At 34.0% G+C, this 23,132-nt stretch overlaps 1 protein-coding gene across 1 annotated transcript; it reads left to right on the top strand.

Annotated features, from left to right (window-relative positions):
• Positions 1-1,571: 1,571 nt before the first annotated feature.
• On the top strand, positions 1,572-22,532 carry LOC145674698 (uncharacterized). Its single transcript, XM_081744940.1, has 3 exons — positions 1,572-1,683; positions 12,020-12,204; positions 20,030-22,532. The coding sequence occupies exons 1-3, from the start codon at positions 1,665-1,667 to the stop codon at positions 20,765-20,767; spliced, it is 942 nt and encodes a 313-aa protein (XP_081601066.1). The 5' UTR covers positions 1,572-1,664; the 3' UTR covers positions 20,768-22,532.
• Positions 22,533-23,132: the final 600 nt, after the last annotated feature.

Raw genomic sequence — 23,132 nt, forward strand, 5'->3', positions numbered from 1 at the left:
GGCATTCTGTCACGCTGCAAAAACGGTGAAATCATGGTTTGAGGAGCATTACCAGGAGCTATCACACCTCCCCTGGGTCCCACAATCACCAGATATGAACATCATTGAGCCATTGTAGTCTGAGTTAGAAAGGCGTGTTCGGTCTCATTACCCTCCACCAGCATCCCTTTAGGAACTGGAACATGTTTTGGAGGAACTGGAACATGGTAACAAATTCCACACACCACGATTCAGGAGCTGTATACGTCCATTCCAGGTCGTCGGATCCAAACTGTTTTCGACGCAAAAGGAGGCCCCACACCATACTAGGTATGATTTTCACACTTTTGCAAACGTTTTAATTTTTTTGTCCAGCCCCCTCTCTCTCTCATATATATATATATATATATATATATATATATATATATATATATATATATATATATATATATATATATATATATATATATATATGAGGGTGTAGGTATGTTTTCTGTAGTTTCAACTTCAATAAGGACACTATTTTCGGAGGACAGCCCAACTTGTAAAGTGAATATGAATTAAAATTGTAAGTTCCCGCTTGTATATATATACTCGTACTTTACACAGGGAAAATACGTTTGATTTTGGACATTTGGGGCAACTGGCCAGAATTTGAGTTTAAACTGCATCAGAAGTGTTACTGTTCGTCTCAGAAACCCCGAAAGCTATGGATTCAACAGTAATATTGGTCACTTTCGATCATTTTTATGCCTCCCCCTTCCCCAAGTTACGGGTCTGAACTTCGATTTAAACGGCATCGAAAGTGTCACTGTTCATCTCAGCGACCCCGAAAACCGTGGATTCGACACTAATATCGGTCATGTTCGATGATTTTTAAATATTCCCCCCTTTCCTAAGTTACAATGTCAAAGTGAAATGATAGAAACTACTCCAGGTCGGAACATCATCTACGTTGAAAATTTGATCGAGATTGGTCGTGTGGTTCAAAAGTTATTCTTCGCAACTCTTTCTTCCCTGACGATAACACATCAAATTTCGAAGATTAATATAATTACTATGAAAGATTCAAAATGACTGGCACCAGAGAAATATCGGAAAGTGATTTAGACAAGTTCAAAGAATACTGACATGAAAACCCAGACATCTTGAGTCCTTCAGCGTAACCATATTTATCTTAAAATATGATGTACATATATGTTACCGTCAGGGCAGAAAGGGTTAAGTCATAATCTTAGTCACTTTCATTTACGATCATTTTTAAATATCTACAACCCCCCCCCTAAGTTGCACCGTCAGAGTGAAATGATTAAAAAACATTTCAGTCCTAAATCTCATACATGTACAAAATTTGATCGAGATCGGTCGGGTGGTTTACGAGATACGAAGTCACAAATCATAGTCATTTTCATTTTTTATATATACAATGTTGGTAAGAGCATTAAGCTCCAATTTTCCAGTCAATTTGGAAAAGAGCAATGTACGTAAAACAACTCTCCACCTGTTTTTCTGCTATATCTTTGCAAATAATATTGTTATCGAACATTCGATAGAATCGATTCTCAAGTTTCAAGCGTCACTTCCGGTACAGTCTTCATATAGAAGTTCCCTACTGTAGAGCTCTTCTCACAAATCGGAAAGAGAAACACTGTTGTCAGTGAAAATTTTGTTGTAAATTCTTTGAGATGGATGATATTTTTTATGGTAAGAATTTTAATAAGTCTGTAGTATTCGTAGAATGTTTCCTATTCCTCCATTGATCCGCAGTTGTTTGTAAATTTGCACGAACTTTTTGTTTTAACGCTTTGTTTCATCTTCCAAGATGGCGGATGCATGACATTGGAAGATTTATATTATTTGAATCTAACAGACTCATATTTATTGGCATATTCAAATAAATATTACTGAAATCTTTCAGACTAGACCTATAGTAATTGTGAGAATATAATAAATATGTTTTTTTTCTTTTTTGCTATTTCTTAAAATGTATATAGATGCAAAGTATGTACGTGTACTTGTTACATTCTTTCCATCGTTATTATGGCGGCTAAGTGGGGAAGGATCCAAGTTAAGATTTTACAATAAATTCAGGAAGTATGGTGTCTTCGACACAACCAAATTTCTTCTGTATATATGTAGGCATCTTTCTTTTTAAGCTTGCCATATAAATTAATTGTGTGATAGAGGAAACTAATTGTGTCCATGATCTAGAAAAGTCCCGCATGTTTGTCAAAGAATTCCATACTTTCGACGTGCTAATGTGAGTCGTGTGATTCATACATACATAATTTCATTTTTTCAGGCGACAAATTAAGTAAGGTGTTGTACTGAATATAATATATAATTTCTAGTGAAATGAACATTTGAAATTGTTGATAAACTGGAATAATGATATTTAGTTATACACACATTAACTGATCGGCTGAGACGTTAGAAAATTCAGAGAATATATGTAGCAGTGAATTGATGTTAACTTCTGAAGAACTCCTTACATCGAGTAAAGGGTAAGATGTTATAACTTACAGCTTAGAACGTGACAAGCGTCTTTTGATTCACGAACTGACGTCAGCCGATCCCAAGTTGTTGTGTGTTATGGAATGCTAAAATACTCTGTTATTCACAAACATCTGTTTCGTTCCTGCTTCCCACCAAACGTTCCTTAGCTGTACATTAAATCGCTAGTTTATTATTATTAATAGTATTATTGTTACCGGTATTAAATGAAATGAAACAATTCAGACGTTGCTAGACTATAGTCAATCCGCATGTTTTCTGTAGAACACAACTTCATAATTTCTGTCGACCGTAATCCATTTGTTAACAATTTTTTTTAATTTATCTGTTTGTTGCGTAAACCTAAATTTTCTTTCTTTGTCCATATGCCCATGTACTTGTATTTCGTAAAAGGGGGCGGGGTTCGTGACATGAAATACTATGGTCATCACACCAGGGGCTCGATCATCCCGAACTATTTTACTGACTACATATAATGGTTCATTTAGCCAGGATTTCGTAATGGGGGAAGGGGGCATGACATGAAGTACTGTGGTTTTCACACCAGGGGCTCAATCAATCCAAACTAATTTACTGGCAATATATATATTGGTTTATTAGGATAATAAAATAAGGATATGTTAGTAAGTATTTTAATAACAAACTGTGAAGAAATCTCGAGTAAAAGAATATTAAAAAACGTATTGAAAAAGATTTTACTATATCTACGTTGATTCTTCTGTTCATTCAAATATAACAATTTTCCTTTCATTATGACCTCAACTATTATAAAAAAGTACGTATCCACTATTATAAAAAGTACATATCCACTATTATAAAAAGGTACATATTCAATAATGTCTTGTAAAATATTTTACAATATCTGCGTTCTTTTTCTGGTGAATCAAATGTTAACAGAACTTTCTTTCCATATAACTTCTTCGTTTTCATTATTCCGTCAACTACTGTCTGTTTCTGATGACAGGTTAAAGGAGCAGTAGAAAACTGTTCTGAAATAACATGTTTGATACTGCAGAGAAGCGATGACGAAAAATTATAATTAAAAATGTCCACACTGTTACAGAACGGCATTATGTCTTCGAAAGCTTGAAATTTCCCTGACTAGTAGCAGAAATTCTGAGAATTCCCTAACTTTTCTAGAAATTACAAATTCTCCGAAATCTCCATTATATCCCGCTCATTCTCCACTTTGTATTGCAAGTAAAGTAATACAAATCTCCTCATAAGAAAGACTAACCGAAAGCTTGGTGTAGCTTTTTATTTTTAACACTGATTCTTCTTTTCCTTGTTTCTTTTCGTTTCATCCTTCCTTATTTTTTTTTCATTTCTGGTTTCGATGGGGTCAGAACCGCCCCCCCTTGGCTACGTACCTGTGTACTTGTCTAAAAATGTTTACAGTAAATATCTCATTACTGCGAAGTTTCCATGTTTTTGTCTATCTGATTTATACATTTAACTGTATACACTGATGTGCCTTTGCTACTTATTATTTATCATCCTTATCGAAATCATTAATGTATTAGGCTTATTGTTCATTAATTCATTGACCCTGAAATCATTTTGGTGGAACTTAGCAACGACTATCTTTTCCTTATTATCTGTTGTGGGCGTCACTGAGATGCTTTCTTCTCCTTGTTGACAGTGGTATCGATTTTTGCAATTTAGGAATGAGTGTGTGTTGAATGTTTAGTTTGCTCAATTCTATCTTAACAAGGTTAATGTAAGTCCTGCGTATTTCTTCTGCAGGCTGATGTGTATATTCTGTTTTTGTCCACTAAGATATCTGGTTTATTGCATGCTATAGTTTCATCTGAAATTAGGTATCTACTCCAGAATAGTTTGAAGCTTTTGTTTTTCATGATGGGTTGAGCTTATATTTCTAATAAGTTACTTTGCCTCATGTCTATTCGCATTGATTTGCTATGGTTTGGTGTACAATTTTCACTACTTTATTTTGTCTTTATCTAGTTACATTCAGTTAATGCTTGGATTTAGCATTCTACCAGGGTATGATTTATTCTTTAATTTCTATCTTAACATCTTCTGCACTTGTTTTAGCTATTTGACCATTTAGAATATGGTCTCTGTAATGTAGTATTGACACGATTTTGTCTTGGACTGCTATTGCATGTCCTGCTATTGCAATGAACAGATCACTGTTGGTTAACTAGTTTTTCATAGATTCCTTGTCTATATGCTTTTGTATCGTAATTATTATTATTATTATTATTATTATTATTATTATTATTATTATTATTATTATTATTATTATTATTATTATTATTATTATTATTATTATTATTATTATTATTAAATGAGATAATGTTAAATTACGCATTGACGATGTGAAATTTATCGGAATGTTTTATTTCCACACAACTTCGCAATTCCTTGATGATAACCTTCTCTGTTTTTATACATTCTGATTCAGTGATAGAATACTTATTTTTGGTACGAAAATTTCCTGGTTCAACCATTGGCCATGTGATATTGTGGGGAACATTATCATGCTTGCGGGTTACTCATATTTTCCTGTTTCTTCCTATATTTTCAAACCATCATTTTTTAAAATAGCTGTTCCGCCTGAGCCTTCGGCACGCTGTACAATATAGGTTAAAATGGTGCATAATCGTATTGATTGATGGATTTTTTTTAGTTTTACGTCCTTTTTAGCAGCAAGGCTATATGAGACGTGGACCTATTGATTAACGTGGAATCCGAACCACATGAGCTCCCGCCGGGAATCGAACCCGGGCCTCCCACGCCAAAGGCGCGTACGCTAACTGCTTAGCCACGGTGGAGCTTGTGCATAATCGTATTCTCATTATTTACAATAAAGAAATTTGTTTTTACCACCAATCGGCCAAATCCATACTACTTTTTTGTTTGCCAGTCGTTCAAGAACTGTAGACAACATTGCATTGGTTTGTAATTGATAGCGCAGGTAATACTACGTACTAGTACTAGCGGAACTGTTTATTATTAGTATAAGTGTGACGCACAAAATAAAATAATTACCGTTTATTAGTACGATTATAATTCATTGCCATTAACCATAGCCTAGCGTGCTTAACTGTGGGAAGTAAAACTACAAATTTTATTTATTTTTCCTCTATATTTATGTATTTCATCAGTATTTGGTAGTTTATGATTTTGTATTTACGCTATAAGAAAAGTAATTTATATCATTTTCTATCTACTTTTTATTTGTACTTTTAACTTTACACAGTACTAAATTTCGTTTTGCAGCTATTCATAATACCTAAAATATTTGTAATCTTGGGTTGAGTTGAGGTCATTTTGGGTTTAACGTCCCTTTCAGCAGCGAGACTATATGAAACGTTACCTATTGATTAACGCGGAATCAGAACCACATGAGCTCCCACATGAGATCAAACTAAAATCGGGGGAACTGAGCATTGAAAAAAAATCAATATTTTGATTTTTTTCCAAGGAAAGATACGTTTTTACCTATAGTTTAAAGTCTTCAGAAGTGTCTTCCAATGTTCTACCTCTGAACAATGAATGTTTAGTATGCATTATAACAGTGGTTAATAGGAACTGTTCTAAAAATGTTCAAAATTTACTTGAATTTCTAGTGTGCCCAATGAGTATTTAGGCAGAAACGACTTGTAAATGTGTGAAACACACTACACTGTTCAAAATTATGTTAGTAATTTGAAGAGTTTGTTAGTAATTTGAACTCAAACTTTTTGAAACATTTTCTTTGTCCCGAATTGTATAAAGATAGATTTGAAATTTAACGACTATTATGTCATGTAAGCTAAATGAGATGTTTAGCTAATGAAAGTGAGTGGTTTGATTGAATTGGTATGCAAATATTGGAGGAAACTAAAGAACCCCATTGGAAATACCCTCCCCGTTATTCTATTGTCTTCCATTTGGACCTTTACTGCACGTGGTCAAGGTTAAATTCCCGGTAGGAGAGCATTAAAATTTAAACACTTTGCGGTGGTTCGAAATTCCACCTTAAAGTATAGGTTCACATCACATAACTGAACTCACAAAATCCAAAACAAAATTCACGGACACGATGTGGTCCACCATAACCTTGCATAGCCTAGGAGCAAACCTGTGACCTTTTCCATTAGAGATGAGTGCTCCACCTTACACTGTAAAAATAAATCTTTATTTGAATGTGCCTGAACTCTTGATGTACTCAATAGAGACACGAGTACAGAAACTACTTTTCAACGGTGTAGTGTGTTTCACACATTTACAAGTTGTTTGTTCCTAAATATTCATTGGGCACGCAAGAAGTTCAGGTACATTTTGAACATTCTTAGAGCAGTTCCTATTAATTAATGTTATAATGCATACTAAACATTCACTGTTCAGAGGTAGAACACTGGAATACACTTTTGAACACGTTAAACTATAGGTAAATATCCTTCCTTGAAAAGAAAATCAAATATTGATTTTCTTTTCAACGCTGAGTTTCCCCGATTTTATTATTGGTCTTTAATCTAAATGTTTTGTAACGAAGAAGAGAACAACAACCTTGAAAACGTTTAGACTCTGTATAAGAAAACAAATTATATAGTTGTTATTTACTAAAGATCTCATTTCAGAGTAAATGCATAATAAAAGCAAATATACTTTGTGCAAATGATATAAAGTACTTATAAATACCTTACTTAGTATATAATTTAACAAATAAAATTCTAGAGGTTAATTCTGTTATAAATTTTCCTTGTTTATTTTGTTTCCAACGGTTATAATTAAGTTTAGTCTGTGCACTTCTACAGGATTTATTTTTAATGTTTTAATATTACATAAATTTAATCATGATTTTTAGAAGTATTTTATTTTATTTATCTTAGTGCAGCTTATGATACCGTGATATTTTTATACTATTTTATATTATTATACTGAGTATACTAGTTTTCGGTATAACCTTATTAATCATAATATGTTGTATGTTATAGTGCTATTTTGGGCGACTCTGTTGTTAGTACCGTAAACATATAATTCAACTAGACTAAATTAAATTATTACTATTAAATTATAAAATTAAAACTTTGTTTTGCTACATATCAACTTTAACTACAAGGCTTTTCATTAATTTCTGTTATATATGCATCCTGTTCTTAAGGCAAACTTACATGCATTTAACGGTATCTTGCTTACATATAAATTCTCTTTTCTGATCATTTTCTTATACAATGTGGACCACTTAACTTGACGCATCCTTGCAACCTCTAACTAATTGATTAAAAAAAAAACGCTCAAAGTTGTACGAGCTTAACATCAACAATGAGAACTAATCTGGTATACTCTGCAATATCACTAGATTAGCAATGGTATTCTGCCATTATTGGCAGGTCACCTGCTACAGCTAAGAAGCACCCATACTCCAAGGTCAACCGCTAACCTATTCGTCTTCACGTACGATTTGTCTATTTTGATATCGTCCATTAATTGCAGTGTCCTTCGCCCTATCCCTATCTCTCCTGCCACCATACCGTCTAAAACCTTCCTCATGATATAGCTCCTTCTTAGCCAATGTCCCAATCAGTTTATCTTCTTCTTCTTAATAATATTTAAAATTGTTCTTTTCCCCCCACCATTTCTAACACCCCCCCATTCGTTTCCTGCTCGAACCAGCCAAGTCTCCCTATTCTTCTCCACAACCACATTTCGAAGCTTATTGTCGTTTTTCATCATTCTTGCGTAATGTCTATGTTTCTGACCCATACAGCACAATACTCCATACGAAGAACTTCATGAGTTTTTCTCAACTCCTTATTTTAAGTACCACAAAATAGTATTTTCTTCCTCCTAAAGGTTTCTTTCGCCATTCCTATCCTTGGTTTTATTTCACATTCATATTTCACATCATCACTAACAATACTACCCAGGTATCAAAAACTAGTCACCTGTTCTATTTTCTTTCCTCTTACTTCTATATTAGACAGTGACACTTTTGATTCAATCACCATGACTTTTTCTCTCTAACATTTATTTTCATCCTATATTCTCCACATTCCTTACTCAAGTTTTCTAACATCTTATTGATTTTCTTTTCAGATTCTGCAACAAGCGACATATCATCTGCAAACAGTATACACCTTATCATTCTATCTCCTACTGAAATGCCATCTTCATATTGTAGGCTCTTTTTCACTATCTCTTCTAACTTAGATAGATATTAAATAATATGGGCGAGAAAAAAAAATGAAATGAAATCTTTAAGTTTTACGTCCCACCGTATGCCGGTTAGGCTAAAGGAGACGGTAATGATGATTAATGAATGAAATGGTGGAATGAGGAAAGCGGAAGGAAACGGGAGAACCCCGAGAAAACCCACGAGCACGGTGTTTGTCCACCGCAAAGTCCACACGGCGCGAGCTGGGATCGAACCATGGAGCCCAGGCACCGGAGGTGAACGATCTAGACTGATGTAGAGTCCTCCAAAACTTGGATGTTTGTGAAACTTTCCTCTCTTGATAACTGCTTCATACAAAATTTTAGTGTGTTTCTATCAATTAGTTTAGAACTTACACACCATAAATGTTTACAATTTTTTCCTGTATTTATTTGTTGATATTTCTGTGTTTGCTTAGTACGTATACTTATACGTATGTAATAGTTTAACACATTGTATAAATCGTAACTGCATACAATGTGGTTTTTATGCTTCAAGGTTATACATAATACTGTGTTGTTATATTTCAGTCAATTTCAATTTTATTGGTATTAATTTCTGTATTAAAAGTCCCTTTTGTCACATTTTTAAAAAATAGGATTTGGCAACAACCATCTCACGAACAAACTAATATGTTTTTAAATGATTGTACGCTAATGGAACTTGTTCCGCACGACGCAATAGTATTTTTTTTTTTAAAGTTTGATTACAGCGAATTACTAACAAAATATATTACCATGACAGTGATGTTAAACTACATACTGCAGTACAAAGTTATTTTTTACGATTATATGTATAATTAAAGAATATTCAGTTAAAATTCAGTTAATATCTTGACCAAGTCAAACAAGCAGCTATTTAACAACGTAATTGTCGTCGTTGTCAATAACTTCCTCCCAACGTTGGGATAGTTTTTGGATCCCATGTCTGTAGAAATCTGTTGGTTTTGAGTTTAGGAAGTCTTTTAATCTAAGTTTTTAGAGCAATTTCAGAACAATAGCTTCTTGGTCACATTCCATCACATTACCTAATTCTCTGGTTGTCTGGCGTGAATTTACGCGGATCAAACTGTTTAAACGTTCCTCATCAAAACCGGACAGTCTTCCTGTGTGTCTTCCATCATGCAAATCATACTGATTCACTTTAAAACGAGAGAACCATTTCCTTACTGTGATTTCATCGACAGTATTAATTCCGTACACTTCACAGATGTTCCTAGCCGCATTTGTTGTGCTTGAACCTTGGTTAAACTCGTACAACAGAATATGTCGGAAATGTTCTGTTTTCTCAACCTGACTCTCCATCTTCAACAACGAAGAAATAACAATCAATCGTTTGTAACAATCCCGCAGAAAATTCGTATTTCACAATGCAGCATTCTAAAGTAAACAGTGACAATGTAAAAACGAAAAAAAAAAAAGAAATGAAATATTTAAGTTGTACGTCCCACGTTTATATCGGCTAAGCTAAAGGTGATGATGAGAAATTAATGAAATGGTGGAACGAAGAAAGTGGGATGAAACGGGAGAGCCCCGATATAACCCACGCACACGGTGTTTGTCCACCACAAAGCTCACTTGGCGCGAGCTGGAATCGAACTAAGGACCCCGTGCACCAGAGGTGAACGCTTTACCAGTGAAATGTAAAAACTGTAAACAAATGAATAGCAATGCAGTGCTGCCAGGTCAAATCAGAACGCTATGGAATTATATCTCAACCCAATATAAATAACCTTCACCACTACACACATGTGAACCAAGTTCTCATTCTTGATATCTGAGCATTTCAGATTAAGAAATAAACGCTTATACCTTGTTCTGAGATATCATATGTTTAACACTGTAGCTGTAAGAATTTCTAAAAATAAAGAAAATTAAGCCAAAATGTACTGTTCCTGGTTATAAGCTGGTAAAGTTTACTGGTATGTCTGGGTATAACAAGTGTTCTGCGAACTCGAAATATTTTAACAACCGGTTCTAGCGAACCGACTGTATACACCGCTGCTTTTAACGCTAAAAAAGTCGCGTGTTTTTTCTTGATTTTCTCACAAACTACGCATAAGAATTAGAACTGGAGCTTGACATTTTGTTCCGTTCGATAAAATTTATCGAGTGTTATACGTCTGCTTTACGTTTGCGCAATATGAGAGTTAAACACAAGAGAAGCTAAATACTTTATCAAAAGTTTTATCTATATCCCGTTAAGGGTCTTCACTACAGCGAAATCAAACTACCGCTAATTTTAGAGTTTTTCTGTAATATCTTCAAAACAAATAAAAGAAATCGAGAAGTAAAAGCATAGTGTACTAGACAATATTATTTTGCATGTGATACCGTTATCACAATTAATCTATCTGCTTTCGATTTGCAACTGTTGGTAGATTTAGCACGTTTTGCAGATTCTGTAAATAGAGGCATACCAAAAGCAGATAGGTAAATTGAGATAAAGGTATCACATGCAAAATCGTATTGCCTAGTTCACTACGTTTTTGCTTTTCGAATATTTTTATTTGTTTTGAAGATATTACAGAAAAACCCTAAAATTAGCGGTAGTTTAATTTTACTCTAGTGAAGACCCTTAACTATGGTGTGTACTGTAGACATATTAGCGTCATAATGTCAAGCTCGTTCAGGGTATACTTCAATATCAGCTTCAAATTAATGGATGGCGTGGTTATTTTATATATCTACTTTTTAGGTTTTTTTATAAAAATAATATATTTATTTTTCAGGATTTTTTCTGAAATTAAGCATGGTGTTATACACTTTCTTATAACCCTGGGATCTAACGATTGGTCGATATGTATCCTTTTTTCCCTTTTTTTTGTTAAAGTTAATGGCAGGTATGTACGCAGGAATTTATTCCAGAAGGTGTCCAGAGCTTTTGGGAAGGTCCAAATTCATATCATATTGTCACCCATAATTGTATAATCTCCTCTAAAATTAGAATTAATTTAAAGAAGGGGGCGCCGTGGCTCAGTGGTAGAGCGTTCACCTCCGGTTCCTGGAGTCCCTGGCTCGATCCCAGCTTGCGCCGTGTGGACTTTGTGGTGGACAAACATCGTGCTCGTGGATTTTCTCGGGGTTCTCAAGATTCCTCCCACTATCTTCATTCCACCATTTCATTCATCTCTCATCATCACCGTCTCCTTTAGCCTAACCAGCATAACCGTTGGACGTAAAACTTAAGGATTTCATTTCATTTCTTTTTTTTTATTTAAAGAAAAATCTTGATTTGGAGGGATCCGTACTCCAGTATCCACTTCTTGCGTACATTCCTGGTTAATGGTATTATGGAGTTACATATTATCCCAAGTTATAGGAGGTGTAAGACTGATTATCATTTTACTTAATGTAGATCAAGAAAACCCTGTCGAAGTCAGTGATCCGTCAGGTGAATTGAACCAAGATCACACTGAAGAAGATGCTATTATTGGCAGTGAAGTTGAGGGTACAAATTCACCCGCAGTACTACTCACCGAAGAGCAGCCTGGTCCATCTATTGCAAACAACGAAGAGATTCCACAGGGCAATTCAAATGAGGTAAGTTGATCGTTTACAAATTTACTTGAATTAAATATACTCACTTGAAATATTTACATTTATCTACTACGTCGTCGTCGGGATATAATGAGGGTTTCTTCCAACGATAGTTAGCTACTGCAGAGCGTTATTTCGAAGTAACAACTTCATAAATTCAGTGTCATCACTGTGACCTAACATTTAGTGCAAAATGATATACTAGATTGTCTATTTTATATGTTTCTGTAGCTTAAACTCCTTTATATCCTAACTAACTAACTAACTAACTCTATGGCCTATGGAACCCGGAGGTTCAGTGCCGCGTTCACAAAAGCTCTCCACTGACTTCTATCCTTAGCTAATTGCATCCAGTTTCTACTTTGTATTCCTATCTCTGCGAGATCCATCTTAATATTATCCTCCCATCTGCGCCTAGGTCTTCCTAATGGTCGTTTTCCTATGGGTCTACCAGTCAAGACTTTGAAAGCGTTTCTACTTTCTTCCATTCTAGCTACATGACCTGCCCACTTAAGCCTCCTAGACTTGACGACCCTAACAATGTTGGGTAAACCGTATAAACTATGTAGTTCCTCGTTATGAAACTTCCGCCATTCCCCATTTTCGTTCCTCTTGGGTCCGAATATTCTTCTCAGGATCCTGTTCTCAAATACTTTCAGTCTATTTTCTTCCCTCAGAGTAAGCGACCATGTTTCGCAACCATACAGAAAAACAGGCATGATTATCGTTTTATATATTTTAAGCTTCAAATTCCTCGACAGAATTCGCGACGACAAGAGATTTTGAACCGAGTAGTAACACGAACTCCCTGCTTTTACCCCACCAAAAAATCTTCGTTTAAGTGCATTTTACACAAGCATAGTTCTAAAAGGTTAGTTACTTGCAAGAAATTTTGTTTACTAAAACGTCGTTTATGTATTTATTTTGTATTAAACTCCTTTATATACACAAAGAATATTTCAAGGGTCCCTTGATGGATCATTATCAATTTTGATCACGATGTAAAGCATCAAAAGTTAGAAATTGAGTTCATCAGTAGTGGTTATCATCTATGGAGGTGATAAAAATAAACTATTTCCGGCTTTAACGTTGGTTCTTTAGATCAAGAACGCTAACAGATAGCGTGAATCGGTTTTTCCAATCGATTAAGTGTCCCAAGAATATATTTAATCTTCATCCTTAAGAGGCCTAATCACTGGGAAATTAAAATACCGCTAATTTTGCAGTAATTATGTGATATCTTCAAATAGATAAAAAAAATAATCGAAATGTGGAAAAGGATCGCTCAAGGAACATTATTTTCCATGAGAAACCGTTATCACGAGTCACCTAGTAGCTTTCTGTTTGCAACCATTTAGAAACGCGAAAATAAACGCCGATTTTCTAAATGGTTGGAAATCGAATGAAGATAAGTGAGTCGTGATAACGGTATTTCCTGTAAAATAATATTGTCTAGGACGATCTTGTTCCACATTTTGATTATCTTTTATCTATTTGAAGATATCACATAATTACTTTAAAATTTGTGGTATTTCAATTTCCCAGTGATAAGGCCTCTTAATTATTCTTGTTTATTGTTCTCTTATTCACTTGTTCATTTCATTTCTTCTTCTTTTCCCTTTCATCTTCTTTAAGTAAAATCTTCTCCAATTCTTTATTTATGGTAAAGAATCCTCCATTGAAATTCATCGGCATGTCTCCTGCCTTCATGATTTTCATTGCTTCTTTCCATTTTATTATGAAATTCCTGATTTCTGCTTCTATGACTTCCGTTCCTTCCCACCTTATCTTGTGGTTCGTCTCTTTCCCTCTGAACTTTTCTTATCACTCTTTCAAATCCTTCGTCGTCAACTATCTTGTAAAATACTGTTTCTTCTATCTTTCTCGTATTTTTCTCTTCCTTTTCGTATCTCGTTCCATATTATTTAGTAGCTTGCTTCACCTGATGGTCCTGCAATATACTCCTTTCTTATTGACTCTTAACGCTTTGGGTAATCGTTACTTTCTCAAGTAAACATATTCTGAGAAAAGTATATTTTTCTTCCTTCCTAATCTTTTTCCTTTACAATCTTTAATATTTGAAAATAGAAAATATTTAAGAAACACATTTACCAATATTATCACTTTAGCGTTGTATTCCACGGACAGATTAGTATTTCCACCCCGAGTATTATACTAACCCGACAATCTTGATAGCACTGGGGTTGTCTATAAAGTTGGGATAATATTCATAATTACTCCCATAGCAATCTTGGTGAACCGATATTTATTGTCTATACCTTAAGATTAACAGGATGAATCAGCTCCATCAACCAACTCTCTACAGCCTGTCGAAAATTGATGGTGGTATATACCAAGCCATTCTTGAGATTTTGTATCTCCCGGGTGAACATATGGACATACAAAATAAATACATAAACGACGTTTTAGTAAACCAAATTTCTTGCAAGTAGCTAACCTTTTAGAACTATGCTTGTGTAAAATGAACTTAAACTAAGATTTTTTTGGTGGGGTAAATTGAAAAAATAAATGGGAGTAGCACTAAAGGCATTGGACACAAGTAAACCAGTTCCCCAATATTAATAATAATAAAAAAAAAAACTTTAGCACTAAACCTTAGAAAGAGCACTTAAAGCTTTTAGTATAACTTCATTTCGGTGCAGATTTATTGCACGGATCGGTACATAAATTCATTGTATATATACTTGTTTTTCAGTAAATGAACTTATTGTATCTTAAAGGATCAATTTTTGGGGCGTGGACTTGCATTCTTTTGAATAGATTCACTTTAGGTGGGCTTCAGTGTACGTACACGATAAGAACTATTGTGCAAAAAACACTAATCAACTTGTCCTAGGTGGCCAATAAAAAGCACGTATGCTATTTAACCGAGCCAGGAAAGGAATGCAGCAGAGTAGCCCGACCGGATGCGAAAGGGTGCTTCCGTAGGGCGTAGGCACGTTAGCGAAGGTGAGTATACATGTAAACGAGGACAGCACAAAAACCTGTATATAGCATAAAATTACTTACATTACGTATTGAATTAAGTATTTGTACGTTACTAAAAACATTGTAGATAATATCACAATACGTTTCATTACATGCATATTTGTGTTTGAATGTAACGTAACATATTATCAACGTAAATTTCATAACTATATAGATCCCTTGACACTTGGGCATTTCTATTGTTATGCGTCATGAGTTAGTACATTGCCTTCAGATAGTTCACTTCACTTCACTTTGTATACTGTAGTTACTAGTCACCTTATGGGTGAATTGGAGCATAACAGGTGCATTTCATTAATGCATTTTTACGTGGATACGCATCTCACAGATAAGAACACAAGATATTTAGATTATTTACACACTAGTATATAAAAAATATTATTACAAATTTGCTCTGTAAAGTTTACAAACCTGTGTGTCCGTACAGTAAATCTGCACCCCATTTCTTCAGTTTACTCTACCAAAATATTTATTTTCTCCTCTCTAATGCATTCTTCTCAATTTTTGTTAGTAAAGCAATAACACTTGGTTATAACACCAAAAGATATATATTCTTTCTCTCATTGCATTTTATAAAGTAGTTGTTTTAAAAGGAGTTTAAGTTATTATTATTATTATTATGGTTGTTGTTATTACTTTTTAGTCTTGCTTTAATATTTCCATTCAATTCTTTACCCTTAACTTCAATGGTTTCAATTTGACAGTTTTATATATATATATATATATATATATATATATATATATATATATATATATATATATATATTTAAGAAAAATGATTTTCCACATTTTTCTAATTAGCACTGAATCACTCTGCCATCTGCTTCATTCAGTGATGTCTAAGGAATCCACATACGTATGTAATGAATTAATTACTTTTAATGTGAAACAATGACTTAGAGTGATAATTATCTGGGAGTTTAAGTTTTTTAAGCTCTGTAGTTAGTATCAAATTGTGTGAAACTTAATAGTTTTCAGTGAAATATTTCAGTTTTACGTCCCACGATTATGCCGGCTATGCAAAAGGAGACAGTGATGATGAGAAATGAAGGAAATGGCGGAATGAAGAAAGTGGGAGGAAACGGGAGAACCCCGAGGAAACTCATGCACACGGTGTTTGTCCACCACAAAATTTACTTGGCACGATCGGGGATCGAACCAGCAACCCCCACATAGCAGAGTGTGTGATATTTAAGTCGGATGGTTTGGGTCTGACAACAAAACAGACAAGGAACTTAGCAAAAGCTTTGTAATAAACTCTGTTAAGCACAGTAAAAAGGAAAACGTGAAACAAATATTTAAATATGTGAGATATGCATAGCCATCAGTACAGTGCATTTTTTTTCTAAATTGAATCATCGGTTAGAAACCGAAAATGAACTGCAAATTGATTTAGGATCTAGTAATTAGGTTTCTGGGCTTTCGGCATGTTAGCCCGCCATGCATGAGGGGTGACGTCCTTCGGCGATCACACTATCCGAGGAAAGGGAAGAAAGCAATGATTGGGAAGGAAGGCAACGGCCTGTTAGGTACCATCCCGGCATTTGCCTGTTGTAAATGAGGAAAACCCGGGAAAACCTCACTCAGCACAGCTGGCCTGAAAAAGCTTTTACACTTTTTGGACAAAGTGTCCCAACCGGGAATTCAGGGCATTGGGGGACCAGGGGGCACCGGGACGACAAATCAACAAAATTCAAGGAATTCAGGTTATGTTGATAAATGATTTTTTTAAATAATGTTAATTGAGATATTTTAATAATGATCAGGCCACGGCTAAGTAAAATTTATTCATTTGTTTATTTATTTCATAAGGACAACACAACAGGCTTAATACCCAGTTATAGTGTTGTGTTACATAATTATCTAACATACACTATTATACATACATTATTATATACACACACACAAATATACCTCGTCTAATTATGCAGAAGTTATTGCCTGACAATTGTTTCGAACTTGTTTTCGGACATACTAAATACATCTACTGCATGAAATCTAATCATTTCATTATATGAAGCACACATTTTCCACAGAGGAGACTTAGGTAATATGTTCGTTCTTGCTTTTCTACAATAAAATGTCTCAGTGTTTGCTGTTCTACTCTTGCCTATTGGGACACGTAATAATACTTCTGAAACTAATTCTGGACAGTCAATGTAACCGTTTAATAATTTATGTAAGAACAACAGATCAAACATCCATCTTCTTTTTTCTAATGTTTGAAAACTAAAATTCGTTACTAAGTCTTCATAGGGGACATACTTTGAGTAGAAACCGGTTTTCTTGTATGCAAGCATTTTAAAAATTTAAATTGTATATTTTCTATTGCATCAGAGTATTTAGTAACATTTGGTGTCCAAGCAGTACAACAGTATTCTAATTTTGACCTTACATATGAAAAATAGAACATTATAAATGTTGATTCTTTGTAGAAATCCTGCCGTATGCTATAAATTAAACAAATTAAACCTAGTTTCCACATGCACTGCTCGTTATTGCGTCAACGTGTTGAGCATAAATTAAATTGCTATCAAATATAACTCCTAGATCTTTGAAAGTATTTGTGGTAGACAAGAAAGTGCCATTTATACAGTTAATTGGATTTTCTTTCTTCGTGAAAGAAACATATTTACATATTGACACATTCAGGACTAATTTATTATTATCACGCCACATTTGAACTCTGTAGATTCTATTGAAATTTCACACAGTCATCAACTGAACTTACTTTGGAGTATAATTTAAGATTGTCGGCAAAATGAAGAACTTAAGAAGTTTTAATGCACTTATAAAAATCATTAGTAACAAGAAGAAACAAGGGACCTAGATTAGATCCCCGTGGGACCCCCGATAGAGTATTACACTTGAAAATTACTGGTAATGTGAAACATCGTCTAGAATTATTCAACTGGAACTCTCTTCAGCCCTCTGTGAGAAGAGTTTTTTTATATATATATTGGAATTTAATATTTGTATCGTTATTTATATATTCTATGCTATTTCTATATTGATGTGTATCAAAATCAAAATAATCAAGAGTAGCACTTGATTACAATAATTCAAAACCAGTTTTCATTATCTTTTATGTTTTAACTACAAAAGCCATTCATTTTTTTTTAAATGACATAATCCTAACTGCTTTTATCTTACATTACAATCTTACATTCTATATTTAAATCTAGGAGTAAAGAATAAACTCTGGTTGTTTCTCATAACAGACTGGGTGTGGGGCGCCTTGGAACTCTCGCCCCGGGCTTTTACAACTCACCCCACGGCCCTGCGGTAATCTACGCAGGCTGCTCAAAAATTCAAAATTGAAAATCGAGTTTTGCTGTAGACTTACTTCCTTTCCCCGCTCTGAGAAGATCTACAGATCTTCACTACACCATACCTGAGCTCACCTCAAAGTAAGAAAGTAAGTTCTTATTGTGTAAAAAAAGAAAAGAAAGAAAGAAAGAAAAGAAAAGAAATCTACCTCAAAAAATCTACCTCAAATCTCAATTTTTAATTTGTGGACACAGTGGTTCAGTTGGTAGAGCACTTACTTCTGTGCAATAAGTCTATTATGGTTCTCTCTCAAGTTGACATCATTTCTTGGTGCTGGGCTTTCATTCATTCCCATCGACTACCTAATGTTTCTTGTTACTTTATTTATAGGTATTTCATTCTTAATTTTTGCATACCATTGTTAGAATGATGCTAAAGTACTACGTGATAGGTAATAAGATTATATTAATAATCTATGATTCCAACACTTCATGGTTCAATCACTATCTTTACAGTGATTGTGTCAGGTAATTATTAGATTGTGACTAACATCATTACAGTACATATCTATATTTAAGACAGCATACCAAATATGTCATTCAATGCTACACAGGTAAAGTATAAGTAAAATTCATGGGGAACGTACACAGAGCGCATTATTACGAAACGAGACCATTTCTTGCTGTGAAATTGGTTTTGGCACGAAAGTCTTTTTCGTGGTGGCGAATCTTGCCTATGACTTTGGGAACACGTGCAGAAATTTCCAGATCGACTGGCCGCCAGTGTGGTGCATGTAGGGCATAAGTGTTGTAAAACTTCGCCACAGTTCCAACAATGAGATAAAAAGTGAAATTAAAGCCCTGTGCGCGCTTGGGAAAACTCCAACACAAACGTTTGAGTAAGATCGTGAAGACAATTCTGTTTTCATTGACATCCATTTGAATTAGTTTTTGAAATCGGTACGTGTGTATTGTATCTAACGAAGTGGACATGTTTATGTTTCGAATGGCCCAAGGAGAGCGGTTGATTACACACCAGTTATGTCCTTATGATGGTGAATCTTAGAATTTATTCATACTGTAGATGATCATATTGTATTCTGTGTGTTGGGTCATCTTATTATATTCCTAGTCTAATGTTGGATAATATTTTCTATGTATTGATATCACTTATTCGAAACTATTGTTGAAGTTGATGATAACTCATCTTCAATGTCGCGCTCCAAAATTCATTTCCTTCTCCAAGTGTCTTCCTATCATTCCTATACTCAACAGCACTTCATTGGATTTGAACTTATAAACATGTCCTCTGAACGATCCATTCTGCTCGATTAATAGAAATACTGGATATTGACATTAGTTATTCATGATTATTTTTATTACTCTATCTCGTTTCCTAATTCCTGCACTGTGTATACGTAAATTTTAGCAGTATTGTAGTAAAATTCTGGGCATAGACGGAAGCTGTGTATCTCATATATATATTCAGTATCTCCATAATTATTATTGTAGTATTTAATATGCTTATTACTATTATTGTTGTTTTACAGACGCCAGCAAACCAGCCATATCATGAGCGTTATGGAGAACCAATCGTGGCAACTTGTCTTTCCGGTGACACTACTCATGTAGTTCCTGTGATGCCGTTCCACAGAGGCGATATGGAGACGATTAAAAGCCGAAATACCCGGTTTTCTACATTTGGCTACAGAACATTCACCGGGAGCCGAATCATGCGCTGCGTATATCATGAAGATGGTTGTCCATTCAGAAGTCATGTCCAGGCTCTTATTAATGCACACCAGGTAAATTGCAGATATAAGCATTATTCATGTTTCGTGGACGACTGCAATGCACAAGTGAGATTACCAAGATTTCTATCTCACTTTCAGCTGTATCACAATACATTGAATCACTTAATATACGGAGAAAGACGAGCTACCCATTGGTACTTCGAATTTACATTGAAATATGAAATAGTATTCAAACTATTGATAGCTAACGGTTGCAAAGAGTTAGCTTTTAAAACTAAATTTGTTAATGATAATTATTACTATATGCTGCAAGAGGTTACCGGTGAATATTACCCTCAAAGATATTGTTATAAGCTGACTTTGTGTCTTGTCGATGAACGGGCAGTGTCTTGTACTTCAATTATGCAATCTCTTCGTTTGTCCGATGATATGCTCATTCGCCGTCATGAGTGTCTGATGATCCCTGAAGAAATGATGATCAATTTTAAAATTCGTGAAGCTGTTTTCAAAATAGAGGTGTACCAAAGATGGTAAATTCACAGCATGTTTCGTCACACTATATTCTACGCAACATGTTATTTTCTTAAATGAAAATTCACATTATTGTCATTTTAATACAAGTCTGGTGATATTACTTCATTATTTTTTGTTAATGTAAATTTATAATAAGCTTACACGCAGCTCTTTCTTATTTTAAAAATCAACAACAAAAATTCAAAATTCAAATTGATGTATCGCCACATCTGTTAGCAATTAGAGATACAGTTGTGAAAAAACTTTACTTCTATTATTAATACTTCAGCAAACCTTTAATATCTTTATCAGCTAAATTTAAATTCATGATTCACCTCAACATCAATTGGCAATTGGACATACAAGAAATTTTACTCTTATTATCAATACTTCCGACAGATTTCCCTAAATAACTTTTATTTAGTATCCAAATTCAAATTAGTATATAGCCTCAACATTTGTTGGTAATTTGATGCACAACTGTATGAAATTTTACTCTTGTTATCAATATTTCTGACAGACCATGCTTAGTAACTTTGATTTATTACCTAAAATTCAAATTGATGTCACATCAACATCTATTGTATACAACGTTGCATGAAATTTTACTTTTTTTTATCAATACTCTCTAGGGTTTTCCATAATAACTTTATCATCGAAATTCAAATTCAGTAAGTTGTAACCACTAGGCTGAGTTGTATAGTGTTTATGATTTTTTTTTTGTCTTCTCTTTATGCTGTACTGTAGATTTACCAATTGTATGAAGTATTCAGTATTATTTAATCTTTCGTTGTACCAAATTTGCACTTTTCTGTCCGTCATTTATTCTGAACATTTACACATTTCGCACAGGTAACCACATATTACGCCATATTATGTTCTGCATCCTTACACTTAACACGCTATAATCACTACACATCTATACCGAATTCTTTTGTTTGAACCATGATTCCTAATCCTGTTGTGTGTAATTTGTAATAGAATGCTACACTATGTAAACACATTGTTATAATATACATACTTGGTATCATGTTCCGTTTCAGTTTAACTATTTTTATTAATTTTTAATTAGTATTTTATTAATATAAGAATATATTTCCATCCAAAGATACGTTTTAATTTCACTTCATAAACTGTTCTGCAAATTCAGTTACTAGCTTCTGCAGAGGTTTCAAAGGCAATTAGAGATTAGAATATTGAAGAAACTACTGTGTTTTTTTACACAATGTTTTAACAGTAAAATATATTGTTATATTTATTTTTCAACAGATGCCATTTAAAAATGACATTTGTGCTTTAGGAAATTTTTGTTATAACATTTAATATACGAATAAAATTTATATGAAAATTTTAATGTCCGCTTAAAAATTATGCAATAATATTACAGTTCTTTTAACATTAGTTTTAATACGAATTTTCATTTCAACTGTCTCAACTACTGATCCTTGAATTTGGGTGATAAATTGTACTCAAAATGAAAAAAAAAAAACTATCACGTATTGTCTCTTGAGTAAAACTAAGAACGTAAATATCAAAAGAGCTGCTCGTCAATCTGTAAGTGCGTTTGTATTTAGGTTTGTATTCAATTTTGTATTTATATTCAATTTTAGAATCAGTTGCTGTAATGGAAGCTATAAACCAGTTTCCTAAATAAATTTTGAGCTCTTTGTACCCGGCCAGCAAGCTTATTTTGTTTGTTCAAGAACTTGAGAATATTTTGTACTTTCTCAGTAATGTAACAATTTGTTAGAATTCTCATATATAAAAAATATATATATAAATAAAACTGAAACCAATTTTTTTTTATATTATTTGCTTAATAGGTGTGTGTACTAAGTATTGTTATATATATATATATATATATATATATATATATATATATATATATATATATATGTAGTTTGAAATTTTAAGAAGTGACATCCTTTTTATGTTCCATGATTATGCCTGTATGTGCTAAGAGACAGATGAATTAATGATTTAGAATTTATGAATTAGATTTCTGGGTTTCGGGATCTATGTCCATGTTAGCCCATCACGTGTGTCCCTCGGCGAGCACACTATCCGAGGAAAGGGAAGGAACAAATTATTGGGGAAGGATGGAAGCGGCCTGGGGCCTATGTGTTAAGTACCACCCCGACATTTGTCTAGTGTGAATGAGGAAAACCCAGGAAAACCTCATTCAGGATTGCTGGCCTGAAAAAGTTTTTATAATTTTCGACAGAGTGGCCCCACCGGGAATCGAACCCGAGACTGTTCCCAGATGATTAATGAAACTGAACGATTATGAAGGGAATTGATGGATAGAATTGCCAGATCTACGGATGATGCCCAAAGTGTGTGGGAATGAAATACACTCTGATCTAATGAAGTAAATCTACAGGCT

This window comes from Thermobia domestica, chromosome 17 (assembly GCF_964235325.1).
Source record: "Thermobia domestica chromosome 17, izTheDome1.hap1.1, whole genome shotgun sequence".
Classification (NCBI taxonomy): domain Eukaryota; kingdom Metazoa; phylum Arthropoda; class Insecta; order Zygentoma; family Lepismatidae; genus Thermobia; species Thermobia domestica.

Bases quoted from the DNA above. Each gene is read 5' to 3' on its own strand.
- LOC145674698 (XM_081744940.1), top strand. The intron at 12,205-20,029 runs GTAAGTTGATCG...GTTGTTTTACAG, and splicing joins CACAGGGCAATTCAAATGAG to ACGCCAGCAAACCAGCCATA.